This window comes from Carassius gibelio, chromosome A7 (genome assembly GCF_023724105.1).
Source record: "Carassius gibelio isolate Cgi1373 ecotype wild population from Czech Republic chromosome A7, carGib1.2-hapl.c, whole genome shotgun sequence".
NCBI classification, from domain to species: domain Eukaryota; kingdom Metazoa; phylum Chordata; class Actinopteri; order Cypriniformes; family Cyprinidae; genus Carassius; species Carassius gibelio.
In genome coordinates, this window is record NC_068377.1 from 3576777 (window position 1) to 3589112 (window position 12336).

The window sequence follows — 12336 nt, forward strand, 5'->3', positions numbered from 1 at the left end:
TACAGGAACAACTGGCAATGGAGCGTTGAATTGCACAAAAATGTTGCATATCAAATCCTGGGCTGGTAAGGTGTTGACAGTGCAAGAACAACAAATAAACTAGCAACTGACCAAGTCAACAGGCAGAAGGAGAGAAGTATCAAAGAATTGTATGAAAACACATTCAGTTTAAGTATTTCTTGCACATTAATTGTGTTTTATGTGATTCTCTCCACAGTAAAGCTGATGCTGTGAAAATCAACCTGATGGAATTATTTCCGGATCTCTTTGGGAGTTTGTACATTTTTGCTAAAGAGAGCGGATGGAACTCCAGGGAAAGTGTTCATATGGACATCAAATCGGCATCATGAACGTCAATGCAACACAGGGACTGAGCATAAATATTGAACATTTGAACACTGAACATTTACACGGCTTTTAAGTAGTTTTAGGTTTTTTTTTCCCAGTTACCAAAATACAGATAATTTAATCTTTAAAAAAAAAATATTTTGTTACATAAATCTTTAACATAATTTTAAAAATTATATGAATAAATGTGTAATATTTTGTACTTGCATGCAATTTACGTTTTTACGACCTTCTGTGGTGGTGTTTGTTGCTGTTTAGTCTTTTTAGAGAAAAAAAAGAATGCTTTATAATCTCGTGAGCCTGGGATTGGCGGGAAAACTCATGATGATGTCATTTAAAAATTACTCATAATCACACCTTGGTAGAGATGGTTATTATAAAGTGACAACTGCTCTTAACATTACTGTGAAATGTCCCATCACGAACATTCAGTGCTATGCAGTAAGATTCAGAGAGGTTTGTTGTTATTTATTGTTATGTGTTAAGAAGGTTTTTATTATGCGCCAAATATATAATGGCTCATCTGATTTAAAACAAATGTTGATGTATTCCTCTCAACTGACCTTTAGTCTTCATACGTTTCTCCTAATTTGTGTTTTTCGCCATCTGCTGGTTGGATATATTCAATACCGCTCTAAAATAAAAATAAACTACCTTTAATTGCACACTGTTTGATAGATTCTCTACTGAAAAGTGGCCGTTTCTCCCTCACGCCGCACTAATGTTGTGCTCCTCGCCGCTGGGTCAGAGTTTGACAGACCCGGATCTTGTGCACCAGCTGACCGAGAGAGTAAACACTGCCCTGCTGAAAAAAACAATAGAAACCATTACAGAAATTCTAATGGTTTCCATTACAAAACCATTACAAACCATCAGCAAATAACCATTAAAACCATTACCAAATGGTTTCCATTACGTAGTGTGTTTTGGGCATATTCCATTAGGATTTATTGGTTTGTATTGGTTTCCAATACAAGTTTTTATTGGTCACGATTTGCACATAATGGTTTCCATCACAGTTTTGTATTGGTTCTGATGGTTCTATTGCAAGTTTGTATTGGTCTTTATTAAAACAAATTTAATGGTTTCCGTCAGTTTTGTAATGGTTCTGATGGTTCCATTACAAGTTTGTATTGGTCTTTATTAAAACAAATTTAATGGTTTCCGTCAGTTTTGTAATGGTTCTGATGGTTCCATTGCAAGTTTGTACTGGTCTTTATTTGCATATATTTAATAGTTTTCGTTGCAGTTTTATATTGGTTCTGATTTGAATGTTTAACTGATAGCTGGTAATTAGGCCATTAATTAATATAAGTAAATAATTTAAATTATTAATACAAACTGTACACAGGTTTTGTCAAGAATATATTTTTTTATTTATTTAAACTTCATACCAACCTTTCAATAGCAAACAGTTCAGGTTGTTTTGCAAAGAATTAAGAATATGCACCTAAAATCAAAATTATTCACAGAATACTCAACATAGCTGGAATTAACACAAAACCTTGACATTACATTTTATTTTAATTATTGTTATTCATTAATGCATTAATAGAAATGCAGGAACTATGAACTGTTTTTGTGGCTTGTAGCTGTCTCAGACCTGAAAAAAAGAAAAAAGAAAAAAAAAAGGGACAATTCATTAGGACAATGTACCACATTACCAGTATGTGAGATTATCCATACATATATTTATATGGCAGTCTCAAAAAAGTTATTGATTTTTCTTTCATGCCTAAAATCATTAGGATTTAAAAAAAGATAATGTTCCATGAATATATTTTGTAAATTCCCTACCATAAATGTATCAACTTAATTTTTTATTAATAAAATGCTTTGCTTTGGATTTGAAATATTTTTCACAATATTTAGATTTTTTTAGCACCATCAGATTCCAGATTTTCAAATAGTTGTATCTCAGACAAATATTGTCCTCCTAACAAACCATACATCAATGGAAAACGTATTTATTATTATTATTGAAATAAAAATCTAAAAAATAAAATAAAAACAATTACCCTTGTAACTGGTTTTGTGGTCCAGTTTCACAAATAGGCTTGAATAATTACATTATCTACTTTTTATGGTACATAGTCTCTATTCACTTCGAGTCATATTAGATATGAGGTTGTAGCAATTCTATTCGGATATGGATATGTAAACACTTACCACTGACAGTTTTATCTGGTTTATGTCACTGATCTCCTCAGCCAGGTATTTCCGTACACTTAGGAGGCGTTTATTTCCTATAAGGTGTGGCCTTTTTTCTTCAGCTTCTGAGACAGACACTCTTATTTTGAACACACACACACACACGCACACACATAAACAAAAATTTTAATTCAAGAACTGATGGACTAATCTCAGACTTTAAATCTGACCACTCTCAAGTGGAAATTAAGTAGCATATGTGACCTGTGCTGGCAAAGTTAGTCACAATGAGCAAAAATCAGTTGAGGTTTTTTTTCTCATTAAAAAGTCCTTCAAAATGGTGTATAACTGTATATATATAAAAAAATGACTGAGCCACCATTCTGGTCAGGCCAGTATATTTTCACATATTTTCTATTTGCATGACTGAGCTACACCTGTTTGAAGTTGAAAGAGTTGGCAAAGTCAACTCTTTTCTATTTTCTAAAGGCTCCAAACCAAAATCACTGAGCAACATTGCATCTTTTCCTGCAGTTCTTTTCTTAATAATTCACTTTTTTATTTGACATCCGAACAAAAGCATTCAAGTAAGAAAAACAAATAATCAAATGTAAAATCCCTTTATTCATTACAAATAAATTAATTATTAAAACTATAAAAGCAGTTCAATTAGTCATTCTGTGTATACAGGTGCTCGTCATATAATTAGAATATCATCATTTCAATTCAAAAAGTGAAACTTGTATATTATATTCATTCATTACACACAGACTGATATATTTATTTATATCTGACAACTAAGGAAAATCCCAAATTCATTATCTTAGAAAATTAGAGTATAACTTAAGACCAATACAAAGAAAGGATTTTTAGAAATCTTGGCCGACTGAAAAGTATGAAGATGAACAGGATGAGCATGTACAGCACTCAATACTGAGTTGTGTCTCTTTTGTCTGAATGACTGCAGCAATGTGGCGTGGCATGGAGTCGATCAGTCTGTGGCACTGCTCAGGTGTTATGAGAGACCAGGTTACTCTGATAGTAGCCTTCAGCTCTTCTGCATTGTTGGGTCTGATATATCACTACTCGGCAGCAGTACAGTTCTTTTTGAAGCGAGACACTTCTGGTTCTGTCTGTTGTTCAAGAGAGGCTTGACACAAGGAATGTGAAGCTGAAACCCATGTCTTGCATACGTCTGTGTGTAGTGGTTCTTGAAGCACTGACTCCAGCTGCAGTCCACTCTTTGTGAATCTCCCCCACATTTTTGAATGGGTTTTGTTTCACAATCCTCTCCGGGGTGTGGTTATCCCTATTGCTTCTACACTTATTTTCTACTACATCTTTTCCTTCCCTTCTCCTCTCTATTAATGTACTTGGACACAGAGCTCTGTGAACAGCCAGCTTCTTTAGCAATGACCTTTTGTGTCTTCCCCTCCTTGTGCAAAGTGTCAATGGTCGTCTTTCGGACAACTGTCAGGTCAGCAGTCTTCCCCATGATTGTGTATCCTACAGAAGGAGACTGAGAGACCATTTAAAGGCTTTGCAGTTGTTTTGAGTTAATTAGCTGATTAGAGTGTGGCACCAGGTGTTTTCAATATTGAACCTTTTCACAACATTCAAATTTTCTAAGATACTGAATTTGGGATTGTCCTTAGTTGTCAGTTATAAACATCAAAATTAAAAGAAATAAAGATTTGAAATATATCAGTCTGTGTGTAATTAATGAATATAATATACAAGTTTCACTTTTTGAATGGAATTAGTGAAATTAACTTTTTGATGATATTTTAATTATATGACCAGCACCTGTATTTATCAGGATATATATAACTGTAATTTGAATTTCGGATTGAAATGAACACTGTTATTAGAGTAGTTAATTGTTAGCATAAGTGCGGCTAATAATAATAATTAAAAAAATAATAATTAGCATGTTTTTGTGTTTTGCTTTGGTACTGAAATTGGTACTGTGACAACACTAATAGTTAGACCTCGATTAATGTGTTCAGTTGCACTGCAGGTTGGAGCAAAACTCTGCATGTAAGTGGACCTTGAGAGACAATGTTGAGATCTCCTGCAATATGTCCTGAACATGCACTATAAAGAGACAGAATGACTTACAACACTGGTGTCCAGTCCTGGGCTGGAGGACCACCGTTCTGCAGAGTTTCTGGTGATCCTTGATCAGCTGCTCAGGTCTGCTTAACTGGGGTTGGAGCTAAACTCTGAAACAAGAGAAGACAACCAATATTATGAAGTTAAAAAAAAAATGATTCAGAAATATGCACAACATTTGAAAATGCACAAAGATGAGAAGAAAGCTATGTGTTTAATGAGAACTTTCCACTGAAAAATAAGAAGCAATATTAAGTCACAGATGCATTTTTATTAATTCTCATTAATATTGTTTAAACATGTTACAGTAAACTTGTGCTTTATCAATGATTTTCAGTCTCTGAAATAGAAAAGATCTATCAGTGCTGAATGGCATCATACATACATCATATGTAATGATATTTAACAAGAGTTCTAACACTGTGTCGTCACTGGACAGCACAACAAAATACAACAGAGCCTTTTATAATCAGTGATGCTCTCTACACTGGATGCGGCACGACACAACAAATCACAGACGGTGATATGATGCCTTTTCCTATTCATGATGTACTGACACAAAGTTTGAATGATTTTTAACAGTCACTTTGGTGTGAGAGTGTGTAGCTTGGTGACACTGGAGACTGATGCTGAAAATTCAGCTTTGATCACTTATTAAAACAAACTTAAATAGAAAATAGTTATTAAAAAATGGTAATTTCACAATTTAACTGTATTTTAATCAAATAAATGCAGCAGTGGTGAGCATAAAAGATGTCTTTGAAATACATGACAAATTTGACCCTTACATTTTTGAATGGTAGTGTATGTTTGACGAATTGCTTACTATTCATGGTTCATAATGTCTAAAAATGTTCTTCGACAAGGAGATATGACTAGAGCACAGCCATCAGCATGGAAAAACCTAGGAACTGTCAGAGATCTGCAAGAAATGGGACCCAAATGCAGAATGAGCAGACAAGGGTATTTTATTAACAAGACAAAGACTGGAACAGCTGGGGAATTTGCAGTGAAACAGTTCAAACAGATGGGCTGGGCAGACAACAATACGGGCAGGAGGGATGACCACTGAGACAGTCCAAGATGACCACAGGCCCAAGCACAGAGTAGGCAGCTCCAGAGGAAGGGCCAGGTAGACACAGGAAACTCGTAGCTTCAAGTGAAACTGCAACGTCACCAGACTAGTCGCCAGGTAGAGACTCACAAGACCAGAGACTTGACACGTGAGAGAGGTGAGCTGCTTCCAGGCAGTGGGGTACAGTGGTCAGGAAATCCGAGTGGGGCCAAGACAGGACAATACACAAAAACAAGACTCAAAACGACACAGACAATTGAAGACAAAATTAGAACAAAGCAAAAGAAATCCAAAGCTATAATCCAAGAGTAAGAACAAAACTCAATCCAAAACTGGAATCACTTAAGCAAGAATAAATGAAAGTTTAAATCGAATGAGAAACAAAACTAGATTAGAATACACAAAAAGACTTCCTTTTCTTTTAAACTAGACAAAGCTAAAGACCAAAAAGGATATAAACAACTAGATAAGAGATCAAAATAATTATCAAGCTCAAAGGGATAAATTCTAGGCCAAGAGATGGATAAACACCAAAAACGAACCAGCAGAGACACAAGGAAAGAAACCCCAATATATAGGAAAGTACACATGAGGATCAGGTAAAAACAATCAAGCAGACAAGGGCTAAACAAGGGGGCGTGACCAGGGGTAACAAGGAGGTGGGACAAGGGGAGCACGTGGCAGACACAAACAAAGACAGAACCATGTGCTTAGACACAAAACAAACAGAGAAACATGGAACAGAGACAAGATGGACAGGGCTGTCAGGGCAGGATCCTGACAGGAACATAAGCACTGTCACAGAGACAACAATATTTATTATAAAATGCCAGGTATAAGGCATATACTATAGCAGAGGTGAAATGCAGAAAAGAAAAATAATAATTCACAGAATATATAATTTATATAATCATTTACAATAAATATATATATTTTAGTTTTACTTATTTAGTAATGCTCCTACAGCGTGGACATCAAAATGTGTATGTTTTCATCCTTCTCTGTCAGCAGCTCCCTTCAGAAATGTTAAAATCAGGAACATCTCCTGTGTCATAGAGGTTTTCTGGCACTTCTGAAATCACAGAACAAGTTTTACCATGAAAGATCAAAACCTGAAGGTTTCAGCCCATTTTCACGCTCTATGTAAGTGATGTAACGTTATCCGGTTACGTTAGTGCACATTTTAGGATTAAACAGGACAGACAAAACAAAGACCAACTTTCAAGTCAATTTTGAAGGCCATGACGAGTTGATTAAAAAAAAAAAAAAAAAAAAAAAAAATTAAATGAATTAAAAATAACCTTTCCAACTGACATATGGTGGCAATCCAAGACAATACATGCCACCAATAGAAGAAAGCTATTTACCAATAGAGACCCACAGGGACCATTACTGTCACCATTAAAACCAACATAATTCCCATTATAACCATTAAAACCATTACAAATTTTTTAATGGTTTCTATTGTTTGTGTGTTAATTTTTTTCAGCAGTAGCCTACCAACTAAGACCATTACAGTTTTCCAAAGAAACCACTAAATTTATTGGAGTCATAATGGTTTCTACTGGTGTCCAGTAGATACCACTAGAAGTTTCTAAAGGTGTTCTATTGGTCCTTAATGGTATCCAATAGACAATACACGCCACCAATAGAAGAAAGCAAATTACCAATAGAGACCCACAGAGACCATTACAGTGTCCATTAAAACCATTAGAATTCCAATAAGAACCATTAAAACCATTACAAATTTTGTAATGGTTTCTATTGTTTTTTTCAGCAGTCATGACTGAGAGGAAGGAAGAACTTTCTGCTCTCGGATCCAGAAAGCTCGCGAAAGGCTACGATTTGCAAACGTTATATCATCGCCAAACGCTGGCGGAGACGACCTCGTCCAAACGAAGTGAAAGTGACTGGCAAGGTTTAGTGAACGAGGTGAGTGCTGCTTCACTAAAACATGAAGAGGAGATGATGATGATGATGATGACGACTGTTTCCATATGGCGCTGCATCGCCACCCACCTGAACTCAAAGATACACAATACACACGCGTTTGTTAAAATATTTAGGAGAAATCACATGTGTGGTGTGTTGGAGAGGTTTGGCGCTGTCTGAACTGTCAGTTTTATAATCAAAACTGTCTAAAATTAGACGTTTAAACGGGTTAAAATGTACCTCATATAAATGGACTATCTTTTCCAAGACCATATCCTCGTGTTATTATAAGAAAAGAAAAACAAACAGTTAAAAGCATGAATTAAAATTAGAAACATTGATTTTTTTGTTGTTTATGCTTGTTATAATTGGGTCATTTTTCAGTCAAATCAGCCAAATTTCAGAAAATTATTTGTTTTGGCTTGTTTGAGTCATCTTTGAAGTTTGCGAAGAACCACTGGTGAAATGACAAGTCACTTTAAAACAGTATTTATAATTTTAATTATTTATTTTTAGGTTGTAAATAAAACGAGTAGGCTATTGGAGTATATTTTGTAATTTGTATTGGAGAAAATTATAATTGGGCCTTTCTTTGTCAAATCAGCCTAATATTAAAGGTGCTGTAGGGAACTTTTGTAAAAATATATTTTTTACATATTTGTTAAACCTGTCATTATGTCCTGACAGTATATGAGACAGATAATCTGTGAAAAAAAATCAAGCTCCTCTGGCTCCTCCCAGTGTCCTATTGCCATTTGCAGAAAGTTATCCGCTCCCGGTAAGAAACAACCAATCAGAGCTGCGGTCCGTAACACTGTTTGTGTTCAAAATGTAGAAAAATTTATATAATAAGCGAGTAAACCATGAATCCATTTTCCAAACCGTGTTTTTAGCTTGTCCTGAATCACTAGGGTGCACCTATAATAAGTGTTTATATTCGGACTATTTTAGATTGCTTCGGGGGTACCGCGGCGGAGTAACCCAGTACCTTTGTGATTCTTCATAGACATAAACAGAGAGAAGTAGTTCCGGCTACGATGTTCTTCCGCAAGACGCAAGCAGTTCTGTTTATTAACCGCTAGAGCGTCAAAAGTTCCCTACCACAGCTTTAACCAACTAAATATTTTGAAAGTGCTTATATTTTTTTCTAAATAAAGGCCAAGATGAATACCTAAAATGTCATGAATGAATATTGTTTTGCTGAATTGTTTTCTAGTTTTCAGTTTAGATGAAATGTGTGTTTTATTCGAGTAAATGTTTGGTCATATCCCAGTCTTAAAAAGTGATCCATCCATCTATCAGTCTTTCTGTCTAATCTATCTATAGCTTAAATATAATGCATCTATTTTTTTGCTATTATTTTTTATTTTGTGCCTCATTTCTGCAGTTCTTGATATGCAAACGTAAGCTGGAGAGCAAGAAGGACGCCCTCCTCATTCTGTCCAAAGAGCTGGACAGCTGTCAGCAGGAGAGAGACCAGTACAAACTGATGGCCAACCAGCTGCGAGAGACGCACCAGAGCTTGAAGAAGAAATACAGAGAACTGATTGTGTGTCTCTGCATGCTTACTATGCCTTATGTCTCAGCGAGGCTCAGCGAGATAATAAGGTAACCATAAAACTATACTGTAATAATAAAGACTCCATAAACATCGGGAAGAAGGAGGCGGGAACTGGCGGAGGATCAAATGAAACTTTAATTATCACAAATAAACACAAAACAGCGCATCAGCCCCTCACGGACGACTGATGCGCACAAATAAAAAGCAAACACAACTAAAGGCCCAGGCCTGGTCCTCTCTCGTCCTTCACTGTCGTCGCTCCTGTTTTATATCCCTCCATCTCCTCCGTGGGACTCGAGACCGGTGAGTGTTGCAGGTGTCGCTCATCTCCAATCACTCCACCGGCCTCGCTTGTTCCCTCGGCCCCGCCCCACTCGTCACAATCAGGTTCACAGTAATAAATATTAGATCATGCTTCTGTGTATTTTATATAGATTCTGGATGGACCTTGACTTTTTTTAAAGATTATAATTGTTTAAACATTTCCTCAGTCCTGCTGAAAACTTTTTCTGCTGAACATAGTGCATGGACTGCGGAAAAGAGTTGCACTTGTCACCTGTAACTATCTAAATAACTCTACATAAAGATATATACTGTAAATCATGTCCAATCATCCTACTACTTGTCAACTTGATCCGATCCCCACTCACCTCCTTCAAGCGATCTCTTCTTCAGTCATACTTTCGCTTACTCACGTTATCAACTCCTCTCTTGACTCTGGAACATTTCCCTCAGCATTCAAGCAGGCTCAGGTAAGCCCACTGCTCAAGAAACTATCTCTAAATCCAGCGCTTCTTGAAAACTACAGACCGGTATCCCTTCTTCCATTCATTGCAAAGACACTTGAGCGGGCTGTGTTCAACCAGCTTTCTATGTTCCTTGTACAGAACAACCTCCTGGACAGCAACCAATCTGTCTTCAAAAGTGGCCGCTCAACTGAGACTGCTCTGCTCTCGGTTACTGAAGCCCTGCGACTAGCAAAAGCAGCTTCAAAATCCTCAGTACTCATCTTACTGGACCTGTCTGCGGCTTTTGACACCGTTAATCACCAGATTCTCCTGTCCACCCTCAGAAAGATGGGCATCTCTGGAACCGCACTCCTGTGGGTTAAGTCCTACCTCTCTGACAGATCCTTCAGCGTGTATTGGAGGGGTGATGTTTCTAAGTCACAACACCTTGCTACTGGGGTTCCTCAAGGCTCAGTTCTTGGACCACTTATCTTCTCCATCTACACGACGTCATTAGGATCTGTCATTCAGAAACATGGCTTTTCTTATCACTGCTATGCTGATGACACCCAACTCTACTTCTCATTCCAAACAGATGACCCGATGGTAGCTGCTCGCATTTCAGCCTGTATGAGTGACATTTCTAGCTGGATTCTAGCTCATCAACCATAACTCCTTCGAGGACAGCCAGAAACCTAGGAGTTGTGATGGATCATCAGTTAAGCTTCATAGACCACATTGCTACAAAGACCCAGTCCTGCAGATTTGCCTTATACAACATTAGGAAGATTAGACCCTTCCTGTCAGAGCAAGCCACCCAACTTCTTGTCCAAGCTCTTGTTCTCTCCAGACTGGACTATTGTAATGCTCTCCTGGCTCTTTCTGCATGTACTGTCAAGCCTCTGCAATTGATCCAGAATGCAGCAGCAAGGGTTGTCTTCAATGAGCCAAAAAAAGCTCACGTTACTCCTCTCCTCATCAGGTTACACTGGCTACCAGTAGCCGCTCGCAACAAATTCAAGATACTGATGCTTGCCTACAAGACGACCACTGGCACGGCACCAACATACCTAAACTCACTGGTTAAATCTTATGTGCCCTCCAGAAGCTTGCGCTCTGCAAGTGAACAACGCCTTGTGGTGCCATCCCAAAGAAGTTCAAAATCACTCTCACGGACCTTTTCCTGGACTGTGCCCAGCTGGTGGAATGACTTCTCAATCTCAATTCATTCACTCATTTTCAAGAAACATCTAAAGACTCATCTTTTTCGCCTGCACTTAACCAACTAACACCAGCACTTTTCCTTTTCTTGTCTTTTCATTTAATAAAATAAAAAATAAAAAAAATAAAAAACCTGGCTATGCGTTCTGTACTAGACTAACTGAGACTTGTCATGACACTTGTATACTGTTGTTGTTCTCTTGTTTACCTGACTGCTTCTATTGTTCTCATTTGTAAGTTGCTTTGGATAAAAGCGTCTGCTAAATGATTAAATGTAAATGTAAATCTGAGAGCCTTTCAGAACTTTGTATGTAACAGCTGATACTCTGCAAGATGTGGCTGCAACAACACTGAGAATAAAAAAAAAAAATATGAGCAGGCACGCAGATCAAGTAGTGATACAGGTGTCAAATGCATTCCTATTATCTTTATAGATATTTTTTTTAATCTCATTGTTCTTTATATATTAACATTTTTGGTGGACTAAGTTTTAATGTCAAGTAGTTAATCATTTAAAATGAATCGCCTCTATTATAGTTTACCATGATCTGTTCAGAGCTAAACAAATCAAAACTTGTATTTCAGTTGTGTGATTTTATGCAGAAATTCTTGTGTTTATGTGGTTGGTTGTAATGAATTCAAGAATGGAGCCTTTTGTGGAAGAAAAAGATGATCTACATTCCAATACAGGGAAATAGTCAAAAGCACAAGCCTTTAAAATCATCATACGTCTATTAATAGAGAAATAAACTTATTATTAAACAATAGATAATAAGATAATTTTTTTTTGTTCTGTGCAAATGTATTTTAAGTACTAGTGACAACTGTTGAATATGTGACTTGTTTCGAAAACCTCATTTTCATACTGTTTTTCAAGCTTGGGATACAGAGAAAAGAACAACACAACCCCAAATGACTACAGCCTGCAAAAGCATGATATTCAGCTATAAATATTTAATACCTTTAAGTCTTATAAAAAAAAAAAAAAATCAATAAATAACTCTTAATTGATTATGTAATGTACTTATTCATACTAGTTTTAGCTTAATCTACAATAATAGAATTTTAATTTTGTAAATCTTTTTTTATTCCTATTTGACTTTTTTAAATACTAATGTAAACAAACACTGACTTTCATTTGATTATTAATTCATAACACACCTGGTTTCTGACAGTTGTGAAAGAATGAAGAAATGAAGATTGGA

The 12336-nt window shown here is 36.4% G+C and overlaps 2 protein-coding genes and 1 long non-coding RNA gene across 8 annotated transcripts in view; 2 read left to right on the top strand and 1 right to left on the bottom strand.

Annotated features, from left to right (window-relative positions):
* The window catches only part of LOC128016449 (uncharacterized), a 30371-nt gene that overhangs the window by 5193 nt on the left and 12842 nt on the right, over positions 1-12336 (top strand). For 3 of the 4 annotated variants that reach the window (XM_052600958.1, XM_052600957.1, XM_052600959.1), the window contains exon 7: positions 218-1008. In XM_052600958.1, the coding sequence (XP_052456918.1) occupies positions 218-350 (133 nt within the window). In that variant the 3' untranslated portion in view covers positions 351-1008. Of the gene's footprint in view, positions 1-217; positions 1009-12336 lie in introns of those variants that run through there. The other variant, XR_008184174.1, reaches the window with a different exon arrangement.
* On the bottom strand, positions 1037-6844 carry LOC128016451 (uncharacterized). 2 transcript variants are annotated; one of them, XR_008184175.1, is made up of 4 exons: positions 5441-6844; positions 4621-4724; positions 2454-2638; positions 1037-1951 (listed from the first exon to the last, which is right to left on the bottom strand). It is a non-coding gene; the product is annotated as an uncharacterized LOC128016451 (long non-coding RNA). The 2 variants fall into 2 exon arrangements; XR_008184176.1 differs by having other exon boundaries at positions 1040-1951; positions 2518-2638; positions 5441-6839.
* The window catches only part of ccdc149a (coiled-coil domain containing 149a), a 32593-nt gene continuing 27728 nt past the window's right edge, over positions 7472-12336 (top strand). For both annotated transcript variants that reach the window (XM_052600960.1, XM_052600961.1), the window contains exon 1: positions 7472-7621. In XM_052600960.1, coding sequence (XP_052456920.1) covers positions 7472-7621 — 150 coding nt within the window. The remainder of the gene's footprint in view (positions 7622-12336) is intronic.